General features: G+C 46.0%; 1 protein-coding gene across 6 annotated transcripts in view; it reads right to left on the bottom strand.

Moving 5' to 3' along the window:
* LOC147111928 (protein furry homolog) overlaps positions 1–27,378 on the bottom strand; it is a 486,257-nt gene that overhangs the window by 321,059 nt on the left and 137,820 nt on the right. For all 6 annotated transcript variants that reach the window (XM_085999325.1, XM_085999321.1, XM_085999322.1 and 3 more), the window contains exons 4-7: positions 12,088–12,227; positions 4,667–4,757; positions 3,568–3,647; positions 3,396–3,476 (exon numbers count right to left, since the gene is read on the bottom strand). In XM_085999325.1, the coding sequence (XP_085855451.1) occupies positions 3,396–3,476; positions 3,568–3,647; positions 4,667–4,757; positions 12,088–12,227 (392 nt within the window). The remainder of the gene's footprint in view (positions 1–3,395; positions 3,477–3,567; positions 3,648–4,666; positions 4,758–12,087; positions 12,228–27,378) is intronic.

Genomic DNA, 27,378 nt, shown 5'->3' with positions numbered 1-27,378 from the left:
TGGCGAGCAAAATAAAGGAAAATCCTAAGATGTTTTATAAGTATATTAAGGGCAAGAGGATAACCAGGGATAGGGTAGGACCCATTAGGGACCAAAGTGGCAATCTGTGTGTAGAGCCAGATGATGTAGGCGGGGTTTTAAATGAATTTTTTGCATCTGTGTTCACTATGGAGAAAGACGATGCAGACATAGAAATCGGGCAAGGGGGCTGTGACATACTTGAACATATTAGCATCGAGAGGGAGGAGGTGCTAGCGGTTTTAGCAGGCCAAAAAGTGGATAAATCCCCAGGCCCGGACGAGATGTATCCCAGGCTGCTGTGGGTGGCAAAGGAGGAGATTGCAGGGGCTCTGACACAAATTTTCAGAACCTCCCTGGCCACAGGGGATGTACCAGAGGACTGGAGAACAGCTAACGTAGTACCATTATTCAAGAAGGGTAGCAGGGATAAACCAGGGAATTACAGGCCAGTGAGCCTAACATCTGTGGTAGGGAAATTATTGGAAAAAATTCTGAGGGACAAAATTAGTCTCCACTTGGAGAGGCAAGGATTAATCGGGGATAGTCAGCATGGCTTTGTCAAGGGTAAATCATGTCTGACAAATCTGATTGAATTTTTCGAGGGGGTGACTAGGGGGGTGGATGAGGGAAATGCTGTGGATGTGGTTTACATGGACTTCAGTAAAGCTTTTGACAAAGTCCCGCATAGGAGACTGGTCAAGAAGGTAAGAGCCCATGGGATCCAGGGTGCCTTGGCGCGTTGGATCCTAAACTGGCTGAGTGGCAGGAGGCAGAGGGTGATGGTCGAAGGTTGCTTTTGTGACTGGAAGCCTGTGTCCAGTGGGGTACCTCAGGGATCGGTGCTGGGTCCCTTGTTGTTTGTGATCTACATAAATGATTTGGATGAGAATGTAAAAGGTATGATCAGTAAGTTCGCAGATGACACGAAAATTGGTGGGGTGGTAAATTGTGAGGAGGAAAGCCTCAGGCTACAGGACGATATAAACGGGTTGGTCAGATGGGCGGAAAAGTGGCAAATGGAATTTAACCCTGAAAAGTGCGAGGTGATGCATTTTGGACGGACAAATAAGGCAAGGGAATACACAATGAGTGGTAGGACCCTAGGAAGTACAGAGGGTCAGAGGGACCTTGGTGTACATGTACATAGATCCCTGAAGGCAGCGGAACAGGTAGATAAGGTGGTTAAAAAGGCATATGGGATACTTGCCTTCATTAGCCGAGGCATAGAATATAAGAGCAGGGAGGTTATGATGGAGCTGTACAAAACGCTGGTGAGGCCACAGCTGGAGTACTGTGTGCAGTTCTGGTCGCCTCACTATAGGAAGGATGTGATTGCTTTGGAGAGGGTGCAGAGAAGATTCACCAGGATGTTACCTGGGATGGAGCGCCTCAGCTATGAAGAGAGGCTGGACAGGCTGGGGTTGTTTTCCTTGGAGCAAAGAAGGCTGAGGGGGGACCTGATTGAGGTGTACAAAATGATGAGGGGCATAGATAGGGTAGATAAAGAGGAACTTTTCCCCTTAGTAGGGGGGTCAATAACAAGGGGGCATAGATTCAGGGTAAGGGGCAGGAGATTTAGAGGGGATTTGAGGAGGAACTTTTTCACCCAGAGGGTGGTTGGAATGTGGAACTCAATGCCTGAAAGGGTGGTAGAGGCAGGAACCCTCACAACATTCAAGAAGCATTTGGATGAGCACTTGAAATGCCATTGCATACAAGGCTATGGACCAAATGCTGGAAAATGGGATTAGACTGGACAGGGATGGATGGGCGGCGCAGACACGATGGGCCGAAGGGCCTCTTTCTGTGCTGTAAAACTCTATGACTCTATGACTATGGTGGAATGGGCAGACACGTGGCAGATGAAATTTAACCCAGAAAAGTGCGAAGTGATACATTTTGGTAGGAAGAACGAGGAGAGGCAATATAAACTAAAGGGTACAATTCTAAAGGGGTGCATGAACAGAGAGACCTAGGGGTATATGTGAACAAATCGTTGAAGGTGGCAGGGCAGGTTGAGAAAGCAGTTAAAAAAGCATACAGGATCCTGGGCTTCATAAATAGAGGCAGAGAGTACAAAAGCAAGGAAGTTGTGATGAACCTGTATAAAACACGGGTCCAACCTCAATTGGAGTATTGTGTCCATTTCTGGGCACTGTACCTTAGGAAGAATGTGAAGACCTTAGAGAGGGTACAGAAAAGATTTACAAGAATGGTTCCAGGGATGAGGGACTTCAGTTACGTGGATAGACTGGAGAAGCTGGGGTTGTTCTCCTTAGAGAAGAGAGGGTTGAGAGAGATTTGATAGAGGTGCTCAAAATCATGAGGGGTCTAGACAGAGTAGATAGAAAGAAACTGTTCCCATTGGCAGAAGGGTTGAGAACCAGAGGACACAGATTTAAGGTGATTGTCAGAAGAACCAAAAGCGACATGAGGAAAAACTTTTTTACGCAGCGAGTGGTTATGATCTGGAATGCACTGCCTGAAAGGGTGGTGGAGGCAGATTCAATCATGGCTTTCAAAAGGGAATTGGATAAGTACCTGAAGGAAAAAAATTGGCAGGGCTACAGAGAAAGAGCAGGGCAGTGGGACTAGCAGAAGTGCTCTTGCAGAGAGCCGGCACGGGCTCGACGTGCTGAATGGCCTCCTTCTGTGCTGTGATTCTATGATTCTAATAGTATTTGTCATATTTATTGAGGTAGTTTAAACAAGATCTACTTTTCGTCAATTATTTTGAAAACAATTTCAGATACAAGTCTGACAATCAATACTCATGTACCAAAGAATATCAACTGGCAAAATTAGCTATTATAATTTACAGTTTTTTGTAGTTGAGCTCCTAAAATGTTGACAAGAAGTATGTATAACTATTACACATTATATCCAAGCCTTTTCTGCCCTATGTTCCCTCTCCCAAGCCATGAGACCTTGCAAACACCCCACCTCCTGGACATATTTTGTTGCCGGCAGCTTTCTTCCGATATACAGCCTCTGAACTATCCAATTTTCATCGACCAGCTGCCGCTTTCTGCCAGAAATGGTCAAGCAGCTGACTGGCAGGATTCCAATGAGGCCCGGCAGTTAAAATCTGTCAGGCCTCTGATTCACACTCCCGCATTGGACTGCCATCTGCTGCTCCCAGATTCCAGCTGGGAGCTAAAATCGGCTCTGGGATTTATGCTGCACTTCCAGCGAAGATACAGTGGTAGAGTGTTAACAGTGCTGAGGAAATTCCTGCCCAATGTGTTTCATTTTGTGATGGTACTGCAGTTACTGTGATATAAAATTCTTGATAACATAAATGTAAACGATCCTTCCCTTTAATTGTGTATCAGAAACTTATCACCTACTGTAAAAAGTTGCGCAGTACTCACTTAGATTGTGCCAGAACACCTATTACTTCTGCATATAAATCAGCTATAATATGCATATTTCCAGTGTTGGGACCAAGGTAACTAAATAAACAAAAATGTGTATAATTAGTGTCAGCAACAAAAATATGTAAAAAAGTTATTGAATAAATTTATTTGAGAACATATGTTTTACCCCTCTTTATATTTAAAGTGCTTGAATGCCAAGTTAATAACTTCATGGACCAAGTTGTCTGGTACAGGATGAAGTGAAATCTGAAAACAAATAAAATACAGTTTTTAATCTACTTGAACAGAAGACATTGCGGATGATTTTCAACTGCCGGTCACCCATTTCTAGTTTGATAAACTGGCGACCAAGCAAAGGAAAATTGGGTGGGCGGCTGTGATACTCTTTTAATGACCAAGGTCTACTGATTTAATTTTCAGGCAGGCCTTTAAATGGGTGCTCAGCACTCCCACCCAAAACAAACGGGAAGCTGTTTAAATATGCACATCAGGGTCTACACAGGTCGTGGGATCGCGATTGCAATTTTCATGTATAAATAGGTGGAGTATGCATGTTAGGCTCAGTTGTGCCAAGTGTTGAGCAGCCTAACCAGCAGTCCTTAAATATGCTCTTTGGAAATGGTGGGGTTTTGGTTTTTTTCAAACATTTTTGTGGGGCCAGGAGGAGAATTCATGCTCCTCCATGGCCCCACCAAAATCTTCTGGCCCACTGCCAGCCCATCCTTCCACTGAGATCTGCTTGCCCCCGGCTTGCTGGCTGACACTGAAGAGACCTTCAAAAATCGGCGAGGTGCAGAAAAGGCCCAATTTGGCACCTACAGCTCCCCAGCTGAATTCAGAGGAGGCCCGAACCTGGTTTAGGCCTCTCGACCATGGCTTTGCGTGAGTGGCGTGGATGCCCTGCCCATTTCACGTCCATTTTGGCGCAGGTTAAAAATCTCCTTCATTGTTTTATTCTAATCAATGGCACACACAGGGTATGCTGCTGGAATTCCCTTTCAAGGTACAAAGGTGTTCCAATCTCCATTCTTCAGCTTCTTGAACCCAGTATTCACAGAAAACAAATTACTAGATAACCATTAGGTAAGTGTCACTGCATTTTTGAAATACAGCTTCAATTACCCTAACAGTAAAGAAGTTATTTTTTTGGTGGCAATTTGTTGTTGCCATATTTAACATTCAAAACTCTCATATTTGTAAAGAATGGTAGACATTGAAGAATTCAACATAGAAGTATACAAACAAAATAGAAAATTGTTACTTACCTGTTTTAAAACTTCAATTAATACTAGAGAAAAAATAAAATCAATTGCTAGATCCCTTCTCTCTAGGAGATAATCCCTTTGTTGTTCATCACTGAAAGAACAAAAGTTTAAACTGAATTGTAATTAATTAAATTGTCCAATGACATACAAATGATGGCTAGTTCAGCAAATGCATATCATCTGAAATATAAAACTTGTATGTTTAGCATGCATTTCCTGTCACAGTTCAAATATCACACTCAAATGTCTTTGTTACACTTCCCCAAAAAACCCATAAAGAAACAAAGAAAGCCATTTGCAATATATAGAGAAATTTCCCCAGGAACAGATCATATTGGAGTCAGTTTGGGTTCAGTGGTAGTACTCTTGTCTTTAAGTCAGAGGGTCATGGCTTCAAGCCTCACTCTTGGATCAGCACGTAATCTAGGCCGACATTCCAGTGCAATACTGAGGAAGTGCTCCATTGTTGGAGGTATTATCTTCAGATGAGTAGTCAAATCAAGATTCAAATCTGTCTGTTCAGTTGGACATAAAATACACCATGGCACTACTTCATAGAAATTTACAGCTCAGAAGGAGGCCATTCAGCCCATCTTGTCCGTGCCGGCCGACAAAGAGCTATCCACCCTAATCCCACTTTCCAGCACTTGGTCCGTAGCCTTGTAGGTTATGGCACTTCAAGTGCATATCCAAGTACTTTTTAAATGTGACAAGGGTCTCTGCCTCTACCACCCTTTCAGGCAGTGAGTTCCAGACCCCCACCACCCTCTGGGTGAAAACATTTCTCCTCAAATCCCTTCTAACCTTCTGACCACTTACGTTAAATCTATGCCCCCTGGTTATTGACCCTTCTGCTAAGAGAAATAGGTCCTTCCTATCCACTCTATCTAGGCCCCTCATAATTTTGTACACCTCAATTAGGTCTCCCTTCAGCCTCCTCTGTTCCAAAGAAAACAGCCCCAGCCTATCCAATTTTTCCTCATAGCTAAAATTCCCCAGCCCAGGCAACATCCTCGTAAATAACAACAGAAAAAGCTGGAAAAACTCAGCAGGCCAGGCAACATCCGTGGAGAGAGAAACAGAGTTAACGTTTCAAGTCGAAACCCTTCTTCAGAAATCCTCATAAATCTCTAGTGCAATCACATCCTTCCTATGCTATTTGAAGAGGAGGGGAGTTCTCCTGATGTGTTGGCCAGTTATCCCTCAACCAATGACACCAAAATAGATTAATTGGTTATTTATATTATTTGCTTAGGTGGGGCTTTACCGTGTGCAAATTGGCATCACATTTGCCTACATAACAACATTTATCATTCAAAAGTGTGAACTGCATTGGGATATCCTGAGGACATGAAAGGTGCTATATAAATGCAAATTCTTTCTTTCTTATTTGAACTTGGAAATCACACAAAACAAGTTGAACAAAGCCAGTATTATGACCATGATGTGGAGATGCCGGTGTTGGACTGGGGTGGACAATTGTGAGAAGTCACACAACACCAGGTTATAGTCCAACAGCTTTATTTGAAATCACAAGCTTTCGGAGCGCTGCTCCTTCGTCAGGTGAAGTGAAGAGATGCATATAGGCACAGCACATATAGTCAGAGAACACTGCCAGATGATTATAGGTAATCTTTCTAACTGCCCTTTATCGCACCTCGGCAGAGAGATAATCACAGTAATCAAAGGTGTGGATGGTGTCTAAACAGGTCAGTCAGGAAAACATTAAATCAATGAACGATGAGGTGGGGTCACAAGGGGCCAAATGTTGCAGATGCTGGGGTCTGTATGAAAAACAAAAAACAAACAACAAAAACCCAAATTTTTTTTTGCTGGAAATCACAGCAGGTCCAGCCGCATCTGTGTAGAGAGAACAAGCCAACGGCGACTCGAGTCTGGGTGAATCTACATCAGGTGGGGTTACATGTAGCGTGACATGAACCCAAGATCCCAGTTGAGGCTGTCCTCATGAGTGTGGAACTTGGCTATCAGTTTCTGCTCGACGATTTTGCGTTGTCGTGTGTCTCGAAGGCCGCCTTGGAGAATGCTTACCCGAAGATCGGAGGCTGAATGTCCTTGACTGCTGAAGTGTTCCCCGACTGGGAGGGAACACTCCTGCCTGGCGATTGTTGCAGGAGTGTTCCCTCCCAGTCGGGGAACACTTCAGCAGTCAAGGACATTCAGCCTCCGATCTTCGGGTAAGCATTCTCCAAGGCGGCCTTTGAAACACACGGCAACGCAAAATCGTCGAGCAGAAACTGATAGCCAAGTTCCGCACTCATGAGGACGGCCTCAACCGGGATCTTGGGTTCATGTCACGCTACATGTAACCCCACCTGACGTAGATTCATCCAGACTCGAGTCGCCATTGGCTTGTTCTCTCTACACAGATGCGGCCAGACCTGCTGTGATTTCCAGCAAAAAAAAATTTTGTTTTTTGTTTTTTGTTTGTTTTTTGTTTTTCATACAGACCCCAGCATCTGCAACATTTGACCCCTTGTGACCCCACCTCATTGTTCATTGATTTAATGTTTTCCTGACTGACCTGTTTGGACACCATCCACACCTTTGATTGCTGTGATTATCTCTCTGCCGAGGTGCGATAAAGCGCAGTTAGAAAGATTACCTGTAATCATCTGGCAGTGTTCTCTGACTATATATGCTGTGCCTATATGCATCTCTTCACTTCACCTGACGAAGGAGCAGTGTTCCGAAAGCTTGTGATTTCAAATAAAGCTGTTGGACTATAACCTGGTGTTGTGTGACTTCTCACAAGTATTATGACCTGCAGCTGAAGATCAATCAAACCTTCGAATGACCTTAGGCTCTGTTTATTTAACAATTAGACTTTTGATGTGCCAAATAACTGCCCGAATCCGTGAAGTTAAGCTTAAGACTGAAGCCTTTTATTAAATAAGAATCATGGCAGAGTTAACAGAGTTCATCATCGACCGAGCCCTTGGTAGAACATACCAGAAGAGGGGCGGGGCCAGGGAGGAGCATTAGTGGTTCCCCCCGGTGGAACATTCCAGACATTACAAGTACAAGTACAAATATCAGAACACAGTTATTTCATCACATTCACCCCCTGCTATAGATTCAGTCTGTCAGGAGGTCTGGTAATCCTCTGGGAACGACGTAACTCTTGCTGAGGCTCCTCCCGGAGTACTAACTCCGGTTCATTCGAATTCCCAGAATCATCAGTATTTTCCACACTGAGGGTTTGTGTCTCTGAAGGTCCAATACCACGATTGAAAACTCTACTCTCAGAGTCGAACTCTTTTCGAGCTCCAGCAGGTGCAAGATCTTTAATAGAGACCGTATCCTCTCGCCCATCCGAATATTGAATATACGCATACTGGGGATTAGCATGGAGGAGTTGTACTTCCTCCACCAGTGGATCAGTCTTGTGGCCTCTCACATGTCTGCGCAACAACACAGGGCCCGTGGTCGTCAACCATGTGGGTAACGATACTCCATTAGTAGCTTTTCTTGGAAAACTAAACATCCTTTCATGAGGGGTGGCATTCGTCGCTGTACACAAAAGAGACCTTATGGAATGCAGCACATCTGGCAGGACATCCTGCCAGCGAGAGGTCGGCAGGCCTCGTGACTTCAGAGACAGTACGATAGCCTTCCACACTGTTGCATTTTCTTTCTCGACCTGCCCATTACCACGAGGGTTATAGCTGGTAGTTCTACTCGTTGCAATCCCCTTCGATAGCAAAAACTGTCGTAATTCTTCGCTCATAAAGGAAGAACCCCTATCACTATGTATATAGTTAGGCATGCCGAACAAGGAAAACAGTTGGCAGAGGCATTTAATTACAACAGCACTAGTCACATCTGGACAGGGGATAACAAAAGGGAACCGAGAGTACTCGTGTATAATATTAAGAAAATAGACATTACGGTCGCTCGATGGAAGGGGACCTTTAAAATCGAGACTCAAATGCTCAAATGGTCGAGTTGCTTTAATAAGATGAGCTGGCTCAGACGGCTTATAGAAGCAGGGTTTGCATTCAGCACAAACATGACAGGTTCTGGTCATTGTCCGGACCTCCTCAATAGAGTAGGGTAGATTGTGGGACTTAATGAAGTGGTTCATTCTGGTAACCCCAGGGTGGCAGAGTGCGTCGTGGAGACTTTGAAGCTTATCTGTACCTAGACTAGCACATACTCCTCGTGACAAAGCATCCGATGGCTCATTAAATACTCCAGGCCTGTCCTGAATATCATAGTCATATGTTGACAGTTCTATTCGCCATCTTAAAATCTTATCATTTTTGATCTTGCCTCTCTGCTTAGTGTTGAACATAAAGGCCACAGATCGCTGGTCAGTAATGAGCGTAAAACGTTGGCCAGCGAGATAATGTCTCCAATACCTGACTGCTTCAATAATTGCCTGTGCCTCCTTTTCCACTGAAGAATGTCGAACTTCTGGTCCTTGCAATGTACGAGAGAAGAAAGCTACTGGTCTACCATCTTGGTTAAGAGTTGCTGCCAACGCAAAATCAGATGCATCACTTTCCACTTGAAATGGGATCTTCTCATCCACGGCACATACCACTGCCTTCTCAATGTCCCGTTTGATATTAAGGAAAGCCTCCTGAGCTTCCGCCGATAGCAGAAAAGGCGTCGACTTAATAAGAGGTCGGACTTTATCTGAGTAGCTAGCCACCCACTGGGCATAGTACGAGAAGAATCCCAGACACCTTCTTAAAGCTTTTACAGTGTGAGGTAAAGGTAATTCCTTAAGTGGGCGTAATCTTTCAGGGTCTGGCCCGATTACCCCATTCTCCACAACGCAACCAAGAATACACAAACGTATAGTATTGAAGGTACACTTGTTTTCGTTGTAGGTCAGGTTTAACCTCTTTGCAGTCTCTAGGAACTTCGCGAGATTTTGATCATGCTCCCGTTGGTCACGCCCACAGATGGTAACATTGTCCAGGTACGGGAATGTTGCTTCCAACGCGTATTCATCCACCATATGATCCATCTCCCGTTGGAAGACGGATACCCCATTCGTCACTCCAAAGGGCACCCGAAGGAATTGGTACAGGCGCCCATTAGCTTCAAAGGCCGTATAAGGTCGGTCTTCTATTTTGATGGGGAGTTGATGGTAGGCAGACTTTAAATCAATGGTGGAGAACATGTGGTACTGAGCTATCTGGTTCACCATCTCAGAAATATGAGGCAAAGGATAGGCGTCTAATTGGGTATACAAGTTTATAGTCTGGCTATAATCAACCACAAGTCTTTTCTTCTCATTAGTTTTAACCACCACCACCTGGGCACGCCACGGGCTACCACTGTGTTCGATGATTCCCTCCCGTTGAAGCCTTTCCACTTCCTCTTTTATAAATGTTTTATCTTCTGAACTATACCGTCGACTCTTAGTCGCTATAGGTCTACAATTAGGAGCAAGGTTCGCAAACAAAGAAGGCGGACTTACGTTTAAAGTAGAAAGGCCGCAGACTGTGAGCGGAGGCTGAGATCCACCATACTTAAGGGTAACGCTCTCATGCTGACACTGGAAGTCCAAGCCTAATATTAAGTTCACACACAACTGAGGTAATATGAAGAGTTTAAAGTCCTTATACTCCGTATCCTTAATGGTCAATGTGACTTTACAATATCCAGTTACCTCCGAAGTAAGGGATTTGGACGCCATCACAATTTCACTTCGAGTAGGATACACCTTCAATGAACAGGAGTTAACAAGGTTGGGGTGTATAAAACTTTCAGTACTGCCACAGTCTATCAAACACCCAGTAGGACGACCATTAATCTTAATGTCCATCATAGATTTTGACAAGGAACACGGTATGGTCTGGTCAACCGTAGCCGAGGCTAGAGTAAAACGATAGGCGGCAGCAGAGAAGACATCGGGTACAGGATTACCCTTACACACTTTACTAAAATGTCCCCGTTTCTTACATTTAAAACAGGTAGCCTCTCTGGCTGGGCAACTTTGCCTGGGGTGTTTAGATTGGCCACAAAAATAACACTTAGACCCATGGGGCACAGCCGCAACAATAGGATTAAGTGGGGGCTCCATTGGTGTTATGGATGCCTCCATACTCGGAACACACGAGGCTGAGAGAGATGCATGGGCTGATGCATACACTTCTGAATTCTTCTGGGCTACACCTAACGATCGAGCAGCAGCGACAACCATTTTTAAAACTAACGAGTCGTTCTCGAGGAGTCTCTGTCTAATATAATTAGATCGGAGGCCAGATATGAAAGAATCGCGGATGGCTTCTTCCTGATACACTATGGCAGAGACAGCCTTGTAGTTGCAACCCTTAGCCAAAGCCTTAAGGTCCTGCAGGAAATCGTCCAGAGATTCCTCGGGTAATTGCCTGCGAGTAGACAGGAGATACCTGGCGTATACTTCGTTAACCGACTTAAGGTACTGGGCTTTAAGAGCTGCGAGGGCCTCTTCATATGTAGTAATATCTTCAATTATAGAGTAAGTTTGGTGACTTACCAAGTTGGTTAGAAGACCCAACTTGTTAACCGTCGGATCGGTCGATGATGCGATGAAGTGTTCAAAACATCGGAGCCAATGCGTAAATTTCTTCGACGCATCTGCCGAATGGGGATCGATATCCAGACGCTCTGGTTTCAAAAATCGATCCATCTTCCAAAAGTTGTTATTTAATAAAATTGATGTGCCAAATAACTGCCCGAATCCGTGAAGTTAAGCTTAAGACTGAAGCCTTTTATTAAATAAGAATCATGGCAGAGTTAACAGAGTTCATCATCGACCGAGCCCTTGGTAGAACATACCAGAAGAGGGGCGGGGCCAGGGAGGAGCATTAGTGGTTCCCCCCGGTGGAACATTCCAGACATTACAAGTACAAGTACAAATATCAGAACACAGTTATTTCATCACAACTTTGAAGAGACACAGGCACACTTTAGGAGCAGGGTAATACATTGTGCATTAGGCAGTATAATACTCCTGTTGTAATAAAACAGCTCATCATCTGACTTTCTATAAACAACCTCACAGGGGTTTTGCTAATATACATAAAAAATCTCCATATGTATATAGAACAATGTGTTCCTGGGTGGATTTCTCACGAGCTTAAACAAAGTTTAAATGAGCGTATTCTATTTTACTCATAGGTTAAATCTTAGTTTGATTCATATAAATTCTGCGTTAAATCTCTACTTGCAGTATTCTGTTGGTTCTTAAGAGGGAAAATTCTGAAGGTCAGGTATCTTACCACAGTTTTATCCTTAAGACTGTGACACTGACCTTACTTTCCAGTTGGGTACTTTGAGTCAATAAACAACCTGAAGTTATATGTGACAAGTCCCTAAACAAGGAGCAGGGGAATAAAACCCACAAGTCAAGCTGCATGAACAGAAATAATCGCCAAAATAAAGTGAAAAATAATTACCCTTTTGATTTTGTGCTTGTTCTGGGCCGATACTCGTGGGACTCATCCTCAATACCATTTTGTCTTTTATACCAATCAAAAAGTGTGCGCAGAACAGAGGGTAGACAGTACTCTGCAAGTGAACTCATTGAGCTGATCAACTGGGGGAGAAGAGCACAAAAGATAAAAGATTGCATGCAGTTAAATACCTAACTAGTTTACGAAAAAAACAATTACATTTGGATCAAGGTCTTACCAGTTAGCTTGGCTCAGTGGTAGCACCATCACCTTTAAGTCAGAAGGTTAATCCTCTCCATCACCCAGATCGCCTACTTCCACTTCCGTAATATCATCTGTCCCCGACCCTGCCTCATCTATGCTTTTAGTACCTCCAGACTTGACTATTCCAATGCTCTCTTGGCCGGCCTCTCACCTTCTACCCTCTGTAAACTTCAGCTCATCCAAAGTCCTGCTGCCCACTTCCTGATTCGCACCAAGCCCCATTCACCCATCACCCTTGTGCTCCTTGACCTACATTGACTCCCGGTTCAGCAATGCATCAAACTTAAAATTCTCATCCTCGTGTTCAAATCCTCAATGGCCTTGCCCCTCCCTATCTCCATCACCTCCTCCAGCCCTACAACCCTCTGAGATAATTGCAAGTTGTTGTCATGGGTTCAAGTTGTACTCTAGGACTTGAGCATGTAATCTCGGCTGACACTTGAGTGTAATACTGAGGGAGTGCAGCATTGTTGCTGATGCCACCTTATAGATGAAACAGTAAACCAAAAGACCCCAAGCTCTAGTTGAAGAATAGTTCTGGTCAACATTTAACCCACAACCTACACCACCAAAACATATTGGCCTGAAAATTTGGGGAGGTAATCGGTAGCCAAGAGGGAGGGAGGATCAGTAGCCAGGGGGGTTGGGAGGACGATTGGTGGCCAGGAAATCGGTAGCTGGAGTGGCGGCGGCCCGCATTCCTGATCCTCCTGGCTCCACATTCAGATAATTATATTTTAAAAACTTACCATGTTGGTTGCGGCCTAACGGGCGGTCCCTCTAAGCGCTGGTGCTGGCTACCTCGTGGCCAATCAATCTTGCAGGGGTGAGGTCTCAAACAAGGGCTAGGCCTCTTATTTGCATTTCTGAAGGGCCTAATGGCTGTTTTAGGCATGGACAGTATATGTCGATTTTTTTGACCTTTACCAATATGGCGGGCAGTGCCCTTTCAGCTCATAATGAGCGTGCGCTTCCTGCTTGCCATACTGGAGCCTTAGGAGGCTGTTTGGCACCTGAAAAACAGGTGCTGCGTGGCCGAATTTCTAAGCCATTAACTGTTCATTTATCTCACTTGTTCTTTGTATAATTTAGCTGTGTGCAAATTGGCTGCCATATTTATCTACATAACAACTACACTTCAAAATAATGAATTGGCTGTGAAGCATTCTGGGACCTCTTGACATGAAAAGCATTTTGATAAATACAACTTCATTCTTTTCTTTCATGCCATAATCATACTGCTCTTTCAATCAATATCAAATAAAAATTAGAAGTGTCACAAAAGGCTATGTCAGTTTTTAATTTCAAAATAGGAAATAAAAGTTGGCCTAGAAATTCACTATGGTCCCGCCAGCTGGCTAGCGCCCAAAAGTTAGCGCTGGGCGGGAAGCCTATAGCGATCGTCAGATATTCATTGTTAGCGCCCCAATTCGGAACCGGGCACTATACCAGGGTGTGCCCGCCTCCGCTTGGGGCGCTGACACTGAATATCAGCGCTCTTGGCGCCGCTGCACCAGCCGCTGCGGAGCGGCAGGCTGCGGTACTGCAGGCCTCCTCCTTCTCTTAAGGGGGAGCTGCCTGCAACGGGGAAATCGCCGCTGGATAGTGCCGGCAAATGAGCCCGGCACCACGGAGAAGTGCCGGGCTCGCGGAAAGCAGCCGGCAATGCCGCGGGGTGGAGGAGGCCGGGGAAGGAGGTGCGGGCAGGCGGCCGCGGCCGCACCTTCCGCTTTAAAGCGCCCCACTAAGGCAGCAGGACGGCCCCGTTTTCTGGTCGCTGTTTGCGGCCGCTTCGGAGGAGGCGGCCGCAACTAAATATGGGGATCGGGCCGGTTTCGGGGCGCAACCGGGGCACTGCGCACACCGATGACGTCATCGGTGCTGGCGCAGCGCTAACGGCTACCGCCGCCAATACCACTGCGCTGAATATCTGCGTAAACTCATTTCTGGCGCAAAATCTCTCTTTAGGCGTTAACTGGGCGCAAAGCTGGCAGCGCCTTAATGAATTTCTAGGCCGTTGGGTTTCTAATGGCTGAAGTTACTTAGGAACGGGAAGGCCTGGGAAAGACCATTGTTGTCGATCTGACTGGTGCCAAAGTTGAAATAAAATGCCATAATATGGGCTGGCATCTCCTCCCATTGTCGGATTAATGTCAGAGCAAGGCTAGCGCCGATGCATGTGACTCTACCAGTAACATGCTTCAAATTTCTCCTGGGCTCTCATAACATATGCAGGACTGATTTGGAGCAGCAATACCACTCGATAGGTTTACCACCATTAGAAAAGAGGGAAATTCAGAGCTGCAATATTTAAAGAGGCACATATATTTCTGTAGACCAACAGAAATCAGTGGTTAAAATATCTAAAAGTGCAGCAGCCCCCGCAGTTTCAGCAGCTAGAAGGGCCCCCAGATTTTTTAATACATCCAAATATACATACATCTTGACTGAAGTGAGAGCCAGACGATAAGGCTGTTGAGCACTGAGGCTGTTAAAAGTGTGATCCACGCTGCATGGAGGGAGATGGCAGAGGCAGTCAGTGCTACCTGCACAACCCCAAGAACTGCCACAGTGCCGCAAGACATTTGAATGAACTCACAAGGGTACTCAAGGCAATGGTGGTAATACACATCTTTGGTGAATACTGTTCTGTAAAGTAAACATGGCTTGCATACATAGAGTTGAGAGTTCATTTCTGTGTATGTTTCCAACGCTTAGGGGGGAATTTTGCCAGCCCTGGGGAGGCAGGTATGGAGGCGGGACTGCCGGGAAAATGGCAGAAACCCAGAGATGGGTCCCTGCGCGAGTCGGGGACCCGCCTCTGTGCCATCTTCCCGGGAGGCGGGTCCCCGACTCGCGCAGGGACCCATCTCCTCGAGGTGGGAAGGGGATTAAATCACGGGATTGGGGGTAATATTCTGGCATGGGTGGAGGATTGGCTATCTAACAGAAGGCAGAGAGTTGGGATAAATGGTTCATTCTCAGACTGGCAATCAGTAACTAGTGGTGTTCCGCAGGGGTCAGTGCTGGGTCCCCAACTCTTTACAATCTATATTAACGATTTGGAGGAGGGGACCGAGTGTAACATATCAAAGTTTGCAGATGATACAAAGATGGGAGGGAAAGTAGTGAGTGAGGAGGACATAAAAAACCTGCAAAGTGACATAGACAGGCTAAGTAAGTGGGCAGAGATTTGGCAGATGGAATACAATACTGGAAAGTGTGAGGTTATGCACTTTGGCAGGAAAAATCATAGAGCAAGTTATTATCTTAATGGCAAGAAACTGGAAAGTACTGTAGTACAAAGGGATCTGGGGGTCCTGGTGCACGAAACTCAAAAAGTTAGTATGCAGGTGCAGCAAGTGATCAAGAAAGCCAATGGAATGTTGGCTTTTATTGCTAGGGGGATAGAATATAAAAACAGGGACGTATTGCTGCAGTTATACAAGGTATTGGTGAGACCGCACTTGGAATACTGCATACAGTTTTGGTGTCCATACTTAAGAAAAGACATACTTGGTCTCGAGTCAGTACAAAGAAGGATCACTAGGTTAATCCCGGGGATGAGGGGGTGGTCATATGAGGAGAGGTTGAGTAGATTGGGACTCTACCTATTGGAGTTCAGAAGAATGAGGCGCGATCTTATTGAAACATATAAGATTGTGAAGGGGCTTGATCGGGTGGATGCGGTGAGGATGTTCCCAATGATGGGTGAAACTAGAACTAGGGGGCATAGTCTTAGAATAAGGGGCTGCTCTTTCAAAACTGAGATGAGGAGAAACTTCTTCACTCAGAGGGTGTTAGGTTTGTGGAATTTGCTGCCCCAGAAAGCTGTGGAAGCTACATCATTAAATAAATTTAAAGCAGAAATAGTTTCCTAGAAGTAAAGGGAATTAAGGGTTACGGGGAGTGGGCAGGAAATTGGACATGAGTCTAGGTTCGGAACGGTCATGGCCCTGTGGGTAGTGGAGAGGGCCCAGGGGCCGTGTAGCCTGGTTCTGCTCCTACTTCTTGTGTTCTAATTCTGTGTTAGATTTCAGGAGATGGTTTTATTCCTGTTCCTGGCTGGGGTGGAGATCGCCTTTACAGAAGGTAAGTACTGTAGAAAATATAGGGACAGAGTGATCTCCTGGACGAGTTTCGATCGCCTAGATGGGTCGGAGAGGAATTTCCCAGATTGTTTCTCCCAAATTGGCCATTGGGTTTTTTATCTGGTTTTTCGCCTCTCCCGGGAGATCACATGGGTTCGGGTGGGATGGAGAGTGATAGAAGATTTGAGGTTAGGATCAGATCAGCCATGATCTTATTGAATGGTGGAGCAGGCTCGAGAGGCCGATTGGCCTACTCCTACTCCTATTTCTTATGTTGTTATGTTCTTACAGCCAATTAACTGCCTGTTAACAGGCAATTAAGAGGCTTATCTCCATTTTACCCACACAAATGCGGGCTTCCCGACGGCTGCGAACCTTGCCAGGGTCAGCGAGCAGTGGGTCTGCGGGGGTGAGAGGGGTCGAAATGTGCGCTGTGGAGGTGAGTGATGCGTGCAAGTGTAGAGAGGTAAGTATGAGAGGTGAGTGTAAAGTGTTAGAAAAAGTTTACTTACCTTTGCTTCTTCCTGCAGGTTTCAACCCTTGGGGATCCGGAGGTGCCTCATCTCAATGGCAAAGATGACAGAATGGCTGCTGCATTCTCCGATGCAGCAGCCATCTGATTTCTGCTAAGGAGAGGTTTGGTGAGTCTTCAGTACAAGGGCTCACCTTAGAACATAGATTGTCAGGAAAGCTGTCAAATGCTGACAATTCATCTGTCAAATATTTTTGACAGATGAAACGTCATACGCTGACGTCCTCTGTCACTGGCTTTCCCTTAATTGGCCGGCTAAGGCCGCAGGGCGGGCTTAACAAGGTCAATCAAGGGAAAATAGCGTGGGTTGGCCAGACGTCGCTGGGGGCGGCACTGAAAATCGACAACCAGCAGTCCCGCCCCCACGCATCCCCATTGACAAAATCCAGCCCTTAGAGTTTGGATGATGGCATGGGAAATGTAGACATCAGAGTGAGGGACTTGGAGAGGGTGTGGGGCAAGTACATGCAGGTGTAAAGTGACTTTATTTGGTGAATTAGCTCTGTGCTTTCAATAAATAAATAAAGGCTATCAGTTGTCTCTTCCTTTCATTAGCTGATGCCTGACTGTTCCATGTCCTGTCCTATCTGTTCAATCTTTTCTTCAGCTTCCAGAAGCAGCAAGCCTACAGTGTCATGTAGTATGCAGCCTGCAATTAATTTTGAAAGTCTCACTAAGGTGTATGAAGGGCTCCACTAAACTTGTCTAAGTGCCTAAGACTTGAGAATGCCTATTGTCTGCTCTTTCACACTCCTTGTAGTAGCATGGGCCTCATTATATCTATTGATCCCCTCTGTCTGCAGAAGCCTTAGTGAATCATAAGCCATGACTGCAGGAGATAGCCCTGATCACTAATCAACCATTCTGATACATGGCTCTGAGTCACAAGGGTTGTCACAAGATGCAAGTGCCACGGCAGCTTCCTAGGTATTTGAAGTTAATATGCAGGATAAGATGATATGGAAATGGCACATTACATATAAATAGAATGAAAACCTTTCCTATTCATAAAATTGAGGGGATTGTCATATGAAGCTTTCAGTTCCTTCAATAGCTCCTTGCACCTGTAGGGACCCTGCTCGTCTGTAGAACTGGATAGCTCGCTCTCATTGTTTGTCGAAATTCACATTGGGGGGGAGCAATTTCTGGACATGATCTGCCAAATTTGCATGGGCTGACTTCCAAGTATCATGGGCACCCGTGTAAAACAAGTGTCAGCCCCCTACAATATGCAAATCAGGGTCTTAACACCTGTTTTAAGACCCCAGTGCCAAATTTGCCAAAATCTAGGCTCAACATGCACCATGCATGCTCCGCTCAGTTTTCCCGGGTCTACCATGGCCGAATCAGCTACTGAAGAACAGGTAGTTTTTGTTTTTTTCCCACTTACCCTGATATTGCAGGCTGATGCCGGCCAGCGCTAGCCCCCCTCACATTTGCCTCCCCTCCAAGAACTTACCTGGGAAGGCTGTGACCGGCGAGTTGCATTGAGGCACCGGATTGGTGTCTGCAACTTGTCGGTAGTATGAAAATGAGGCTTTAGGCACAATTTAGAACAAGCTTTGGACTGCCATCTTTGGGCACAAACTCTAAATGCCCACTTCACACTGGAAATTGGTTAAAACCAATTTCTCCCCATCTTTTTCATTGCCCCTTTATCTAAAATAAAAAATAACAGACTATTACACTTTAAATAGGCAATAATTCAGTTGAATGGACTAAATATCCCTTTCTAGCTCTGTGTATGTCACAATAAAGGCACTTTGTAATGGAAAAAGAGATCAGCACGGTTTTGTCTGTCATTACTTTTTTATCATTTCTTCAAGTCAAAGCAGGAAGGAAGGGTGGACCTTATATACTTATAACAGGAAGGGAGGAAAGTCTGGACAGTCTGTGAATTACAGACCTCATTCACACTAGCTTTTGAGCCAGTGGCGAGATGAATCCTGGCTCTGTGTTACAGTTGGAACAGATTAAATATATGTGCAAATATGGTCTTACTGCTATGAATGCTCATTTTCTTTCATTATAAATGAACTTCATACAGTTGGTAGATATCATTTCAGTGTACTCATATGCCTGGTTGTCTTGACCTTGGGCTTCAACCACTAAAGTACACTTGTCTGTTTAAATGAAACCCTGTGCTATTTTTACTGGCACACACTTATATAAATAAACTGAATGAAGGTTTTCTTCTTGACAGCTAACCACACATAGGATTTACATTTTTAAATCAATGTCTTTACTATATTGCAAGGTTTGTACAGATAACTCTGCCACTTGGATTTTAATGTAGCAGTCATTTGAATTCAGAATTTTTAAATTGCCAATACTTAGAAAGTTATGTAGATATATTTTTTTAACTCAGTCAATAAACAATGACATTTGTTGTTAACAATTGCTCTAAATGATTAAATTTAAATTGGATTAAAACTATATTAAAATTTATGATTTTATTTCAAAAGGACCTAGTGTAGTGTTATAACAATAATGAATGTATTTTAAAGCAATTTTTTGTCAGAAAGAATTTTCTTTTTCTTCCTCGTGAGCTTTAAAAGTTTGGCCACACCTGATCTAATAGTATTTGATATACATAGGAATCAAGAAGGATTATTATTTATATCATCAGGCTTACATAACTACAGACCAATTACCCCAATAAAATTTATGAGCAAAATCTCAGAATCCATAATTTGATAAAATCAGTGAGCATTTAGAAATGCATAGGTTAATCAATCCAGCCAGCATGTTAAAGGCAAGCATGTTTGACAAATTTAAGAGAGTTTTTTGAAGAGGTGATTGATTGGATAAAAGGAATGCATATGGATTTTTAGAAGTCATTCGATAAGATGTTTCACAAGAGGCTTGTTAGAAAATTTCAGGCATATAGTATAAAAGGAATTGTGGCAGCATGGCTAGAAAGTTGGTACATGGGCAGGAATCAGAGGGTAAATGGGAGATGGGTTGGAAGTGGTAAACTTAGGGGCCGCTGTCGGTCTACTTTTGTTCTCAGTATAAAAATGATTTGGACTTGGGAAAGCTCTCTTGGAAGTGCATCGCCAATAATATGTCTCCACTGCTGTTAGTTCTACAGAGATTGAGTCATTTATGGTCAGGATTGCCACTGTGCCACAAAAATCATGGGGGGGATTTTTCACCTTCACCACTTGGGCTATAAAGCAGCGGAGCGGATTGCCCCCTCCACCCAGTATAGAACCTGACTGATTTTAATGTCCATCGCTTTCAATGGAAATGTAAATCGGATGAGTTCTATAACAGGCAGGCAATCCAATCCACCAGTTTACCACTCTAACGGTGAAGGTGAAAATCTAACCTCATATCTGCAGTCCATTGTACTCCATTATGGTAAAAGTGCCTTAAATTATTACTGGTGATACATGCTGGTATGAATATTTTAAGTGTAGACTATGGTGCACTTTGTTATTGAATAATAAGGAAAATCCAGTCATAATTTTTTTATTGAAAAATTGCAACAAGAATAGCAATTAAAAAGAAAATTCAATGTTTTTGTTACTAAAAATTAATACCACCACTAGTATGCATAGTAAATACATTAAAGATAGGTTTGCATTGCACAGGATACAATCAATTGCACAAATCAATGTGATTTCCACTATTTTTGAAAAATCTGATTAGCACTTGGTTGTGCATGAACTATGGAACTTGAGAGTCTGAGAATAGATTGTACTTTGATATTACATGCTAGCATAGGTAATATGTGCACATAGGGAGAACTGAACATAGGAAACAGAAAAAGGGCAGTAGTCTTCATGCTTGGATACTTCTCAAATGGTATCACCCTCCAAAATTCAAGTATTCCTTCTTTCAGAATTGGTTTCAATCTTCATGCAGTTAAATTATTTTCAACCGAGAAGCTGCTTCATTGGCAACTAATTGGCTCTTCAAACAATCTGCTTTAGCACTGAAGCACTCAACTGGGAACTAATTTAGGCCTTTTCAACACTACAGGGGAGATTTTCTGATTTGGCTGTTACAGCACACATCTAGGACACAAATCAAGAAACTGTGCAGCCCCAGCCCATGATTTTATCTCTGGGATGCCCAATTTCCGAGGAGCACACACACAGAGTGCTGAAGTGAAAAATCTTCCATCAAATCTTTAAATCGCTGAACAAAGATATCTTGAGGACATGAGAAACGTTGCATAATGTTGTAGATCTTAAAATTTGCTGTCAAATTACCAATTTCATAAGACTTAACATGGATGGGAAGTGAATCATTTTGCCTCTTTGCAACTGAATGTGAAACACCCTTGATTGTTTATAAAAGCAAAAACAATTGGTGTATATTGAGGTTATAATTCAAGATTTAATTTGATCAGATGTAGTAACATATCTGCTAAAAAAGCCAAATCCAACACCAACTGAGGACTAAAACAAAAGCAAAATACTGCGGATGCTGAGGACCGTCAATGGTTTTTCTTTGCAGAATAAGCAATTAAAAATAACGAGTGATTATTTTCATCCAGAAAGCTATTTGGATGGAGGGCGAGAAGAGTTTTGAAGAAGTAAAGCCTAGAAGTTAGGAAGGTATGGATGAGAGTTTCAGCGACGGTGAGTGAAAGCGGGTAATCTTGCAGAGGTAGAAAAAGGTGGTTTTCATGATGGATTGAATATGGGTTTTAAAGCTCAGTTCAGGTTCAAACAAGACAGCCAGTTTGTGCACTGTCAAGTTCAGCCTGAATGTGCAAACATGAAGAAGTATAGAATCGGGGCTACGGTAAGCAGTTTGTGATGCTTGCCAAACAGAATGGCTTCAGTCTTATAACCGTTAAAGAAACAATTTACATTTATATAGCACTAACCAATGAATTACTTCTGGAAGTGCAGTAACTATTGTTATGCAGCCAAATATGATAGCCAAATTGTGCATAGCAACATTTCACAAAAATGAAATGAATGAATGAAAAGATAATTTTTTTTGGTGGTGTTGGTTGGGGAGGAACATTATCCGGTAAATCAGGAGCACCCTTTATTTCTCTTCAAAAAGTGCCATGCTATTTACCTGAACAGGCAGATAGGGTTAAGGTTTAAGATCTCATCCAAAAGCCAACACCTCTGATATTGCAGCACTCCCGTAATGCATTGAAGTGCCAACTTAGATTATGTGCTCATGTCTATAGTGGGGCTTGAAATCACAATTTATTAACCCGGAACCAAGAGTGCCAGTGATTGAGCCAACCTGAAACTCGAGTTGGATAAAGTCTGGCTCATGCAGAACTTGATGTCAGACAAGCAGTCAAACAGCATAGTGGTAGCTGTATGGTCAAGGGAGGCAAGTAGAAAGTAGAGCTGATTGACCTTGTATCTACAGACAGCTTCACTGAAGGGCAACACGTAAATGATGAACAGAAGGGGGGCAAGGTTAGGACTTTGGCACACTCTGAGGTGATTGTATTGGGTGGCAATAGAAGGCATTGCAGAAATTCTGTTGGAACAGGTACAATGAAGCCAAAGAGACAGGGAAGAGGAGGTTGGAGTGCTTGGACCATGGTCTGTTGCAGAGAGATCAAAAAGAACATGTAGGGATAGTGTGCCACAGCCACAGGCACAGTCATAGTCACAGTCACAAAAGATGACACTGGGGACGTTAATCAAAGCAATTATCAGTGTTGTGGACAAGGAATTATTAGGAGGGAAGGAATTCAAGAGGAGAATGATGAAAGCGATAAGTAAGGAGCTAGATTGCAACAGCATGCATTGGGACTATAAAAATGAAAAGGAGTTTAGAGCAGAGGCAATAACTGGAGAGGACAGAGAAGTTCAGGAGGGAGTTTAATCAGTTGGTCACACTGCAGATAAAGGTGGCACAGGCAGAAAGGGAACGGGTGACCAACAGGCAGAGTAGTAGGCGCAGGCAGGTAGTACAGGGGTCCCCTGTGGCCATCCCCCTCTCAAACAGATATACCGCTTTGGATACTGATGGGGGGGATGGCTTACTAGGGGAAGGCAGCAGCAGCCAACTTCCTGGCACCAGGAGTGGCTCTGCTGCACAGGACAGGAGGAAAAAGAGGGGTAGAGCTATAGTAATAGGGGATTCTATTGTAAGGGGAATAGATAGGCGTTTCTGCGGCCGCAAACGAGACTCCAGGATGGTGTGTTGCCTCCCTGGTGCAAGGGTCAAGGATGTCTCGGAGCGGCTGCAGGGCATTCTGGAGGGGGAGGGTGAACAGCCAGTTGTCGTGGTGCATATAGGTACCAACGATATAGGTAAAAAATGGGATGAAGTTCTAAAAGCTGAATATAGGGAGTTAGGAGGTAAATTAAAAAACAGGACCTCAAAAGGTAGTAATCTCAGGATTGCTACCAGTGCCACATGTTAGTCAGAGTAGAAATAGAAGGATATTTCAGATGAATACGTGGCTAGAGGAATGGTGCCAGGGGAAGGGATTCAAATTCCTGGGACATTGGAACCGGTTCTGGGGGAGGTGGGACTAGTACAAACCGGACGGTTTCCACCTGGGCAGGGCCGGGCCCGATGTTCTAGGGGGAGTGTTTGCTAGTGCTCTGGGGGAGGGTGTGGTAAACCACGTTCACTATCGTATCACTGTTAGTAGTTAGCACTGTTCACCACTGTTCGTTATAACTGTATCACTGACCACTATTGTATCACGGTACGAGGTCGCCTCTTGCCACACTGCTATACCTGGGATGACCACCGCCGACTCCGCCTTGGCTCCACCCACCAGGCCAGGTATAAAGGTGAGCGACTGACTGGTATTCCTCCTGCTTGGATCGGATCACCCACGAGAGTGGGCTCTGTTATTTAGTCAATAAAAACCTTTAGTCACCTTCGTAACTCTTCGCCTTTTATTGGAGGAATTGATAGGTATATCAATTTTATTGACTAAATTTAATGATGTCCGACAACGAGTCACAACCGGCGGAGGAGCCACCAGCGCAGCTCCCAGGAGCACAGCCACACCAGCCAGCTTGGCTGCGAGCCCTCAGACCGCCGTACCTGGACCTGAACCCACGAGCAGCAAACTCAGCCGCAGACTTTAAACACTGGCTGGTCTGCTTCGAATCATACCTGAGAGAATCCAGCGTCCCTCAGGCATCCAAACTAAGTGTCCTGCAGGTGCAACTGAGCCCGAGAGTATACACTCTCATCGAGGACATGACTACCTACGAGACCGCCATCAACCTGCTGAAACAGAAGTACCGGACCCCGGTAAACTACATGTACGCTAGGCACCTCCTAAGATCACGGCCGCAACAGCCAGGAGAATCAGTAGCCGAATTCTCACAGGCGCTATATGCACTCGCCAGGAACTGTGACTTTAAATCGGTGTCGGCAGCCGAAAATACTGAAGATAATATCCGCGACGCATTCCTGAAAGGCCTACGGTCCGAGTACTCACGGCAAAGACTGCTGGAAGCTAAAGACCTCAGCATGGAAAAAGCTGAAGCCCTCGCTATCTCCCTGGAAGTGGCCCACCAAGATCAGGAAGCATTCACCAGGTACTGCTCGCGACCCTGGGACTCGGGCCCGACCCCTACCACAGCACCCTTCCCAGCGCCGCCCCCGGGACCTACCTCTGCGTCGGCGTCCCGGACCCGACCGGCCCCGCCACCCCCGGCACCGGCCCCGACATCGGGCATCCGCGATCGGGCCGCCGGCTGTTTTTTTTGTGGCCAGGAGAAGCACCCGAGGTCGCGCTGCCCAGCCAAGAACTCCACATGCAGAACCTGCCTGAAGAAAGGCCACTTCTCCAAGGCCTGCAGGAGCGGATCCTCAGAGGCCAGCAGTGCCGCATGCAAACTATGGGGGCGGCCATCTTCGTTTAGGGCAACTGAGGCCAGCATCCCCACACATGAGTCATGGGGGTGGCCATCTTTGTTTAGGGCAACTGAGGCCAGCATCCCCACACATGAGTCATGGGGGCGGCCATCTTTGATTAAGGCAACCGACCCCAATAGTGCCTCATGTGAGCTACGGGGGCAGCCATCTTCTCCGTCATTTTGCCCTACCTCGTGGGAGACGCCATTTTACTCACCACGCCCGACCGCCTCGCCCGCAGATGACAACGACTCGCTCAGCTACACACTAGCTTCCGTCACCCTGGACCAAGCCCGCCCGCACCATCTGTCCAAGTCAATGATGGACATCAAAGTGAACGGCCACGCCACGACCTGCCTGTTCGACAGCGGAAGCACGGAGAGCTTCATCCACCCAGACACGGTGAGCCACTACTCCCTCTCTGTCCTACCAACGCGCAGCCGAATCTCGATGGCATCGAGGTCCCACGCCACGGACATCAGCGGCTACTGTGTCGTGACCCTGTCGGTTAAGGGCACGGAGTATAAAAACTTTAAACTCCTCGTCCTCCCCCATCTCTGCGCTGCCGTCCTACTAGGGCTGGACTTCCAATCCCACCTCCAAAGCGTAACCCTAGCATACGGTGGACCCCTCCCCCCACTCACAGTCAACAACCAGCAAACGTTAAACCGCCCACCGCGTAACACCTGCAGCCTCTCCACCCTCAAGGTCCCGCCACCCTCTCTGTTTGCTAACCTTACCCCTGACTGCAAACCCGTCGCTACCAAGAGCAGGCGGTATAGCGCCGGGGACAGAGCCTTCATTAGCTCTGAGGTGCGGCGCCTCCTGAAAGAGGGCATTATCGAGGGGAGCAGCAGCCCCTGGCGTGCCCAGGTCGTAGTCGTAAAGACCGGCGATAAAAACCGCCTGGTCATCGACTACAGCCAGACCATAAACAGATATACCCAGCTGGACGCATACCCCCTCCCCCGCATATCTGACATGGTCAATCAGATTGCACAGTATAAAGTATTCTCGACCATCGACCTGAAGTCGGCCTACCACCAACTCCCTATCCACCCTGAGGACCGCCAGTATACCGCCTTCGAGGCGAATGGGCGCCTATACCACTTCCTTAGGGTCCCCTTCGGTGTCACTAATGGGGTCTCGGTCTTCCAAAGGGAGATGGACCAGATGGTTGACCAGAACGAACTGCAGGCTACATTCCCCTACCTAGATAACGTCACTATCTGCGGCCGCGACCGGCAGGAACATGACGCGAATCTGGAGAAATTCCTCCGTACGGCCCAACGGCTGAACCTCACCTACAATAAGGAGAAATGCGTGTTTAACACCACACGCCTTGCCATCCTCGGCTGCGTAGTGGAGAACGGAATCATCGGCCCCGACCCAGAAAGAATGCGCCCCCTCATGGAGCTACCCCTCCCCCACTGCCCTAAAGCACTTAGGAGAACCCTGGGGCTTTTCGCCTACTATGCCCAATGGGTACCCAATTACGCGGACAAAGCCAGACCCCTCCTGAAAGCCACTTCCTTCCCCCTCACGGAGGAGGCGTGCGCGGCCTTCTCCCTCATTAAGGGAGACATAGCCAAGGCCACGATGCACGCAGTGGACGAGTCCATCCCCTTCCAGGTGGAGAGCGACGCATCCGACTTCGCCTTAGCCGCCACCCTAAACCAGGAGGGGAGGCCAGTGGCCTTCTTCTCAAGGACCCTACAGGGCCCCGAGATCCGACATTCGTCGGTCGAGAAAGAGGCCCAGGCGATCGTGGAGGCAGTACGGCGCTGGAGGCACTACCTGGCAGGCAAACGATTTACCCTCCTCACCGACCAGCGTTCGGTGGCTTTCATGTTTAATAACAAGCTGAAGGGCAAAATCAAGAATGACAAGATTTTGAGATGGAGAATCGAGCTCTCCACCTACGATTATGAGATCTTGTACCGGCCAGGCAAGCTGAACGAATCCCCTGATGCCCTTTCACGAATGACATGCGCCAGCGCGCATATCGATAGGCTTCAGACCCTCCACGACCAGCTCTGCCACCCCGGAGTCACCAGACTCTACCATTTCATTAAGGCCCGCAACCTGACCTACTCCATCGAGGAGGTCAGGACCATGACCAGGAACTGCCAGACCTGTGCGGAGTGCAAACCGCACTTCTATAGGCCGGACCGAGCAAGCCTGATCAAGGCCACCCGCCCCTTCGAGCGCCTGAGCATCGACTTTAAGGGGCCCCTCCCGTCCTCTGACCGTAATGTGTACTTCCTCAACATCGTTGATGAGTACTCCCGTTTCCCCTTTGCCTTCCCCTGCCCCGACATGACCAGTAGCACGGTCATCAAGTGCCTGAATGCCCTCTTCGCCTTGTTCGGGTTCCCGAACTATATACACAGCGACCGGGGCTCCTCCTTCATGAGCGAGGAACTCCGGCAATTCCTCCTAGAGAGAGGTATTGCAGCAAGCAGGACCACCAGCTACAACCCCAGAGGTAACGGTCAGGTGGAAAGAGAGAACGCGACGGTATGGAAGGCCGTCCTCTTAGCCTTAAAGTCTAAGGGCCTCCCAACCTCCCGCTGGCAAGAA

Source organism: Somniosus microcephalus, chromosome 10 (assembly GCF_052327205.1).
Source record: "Somniosus microcephalus isolate GS21.2 chromosome 10, FLI_Smic_1.0, whole genome shotgun sequence".
NCBI lineage: Eukaryota > Metazoa > Chordata > Chondrichthyes > Squaliformes > Somniosidae > Somniosus > Somniosus microcephalus.
The sequence above is the reverse complement of the archived record's forward strand: the minus strand, read 5'-3'. Positions and strand labels throughout refer to the sequence as shown.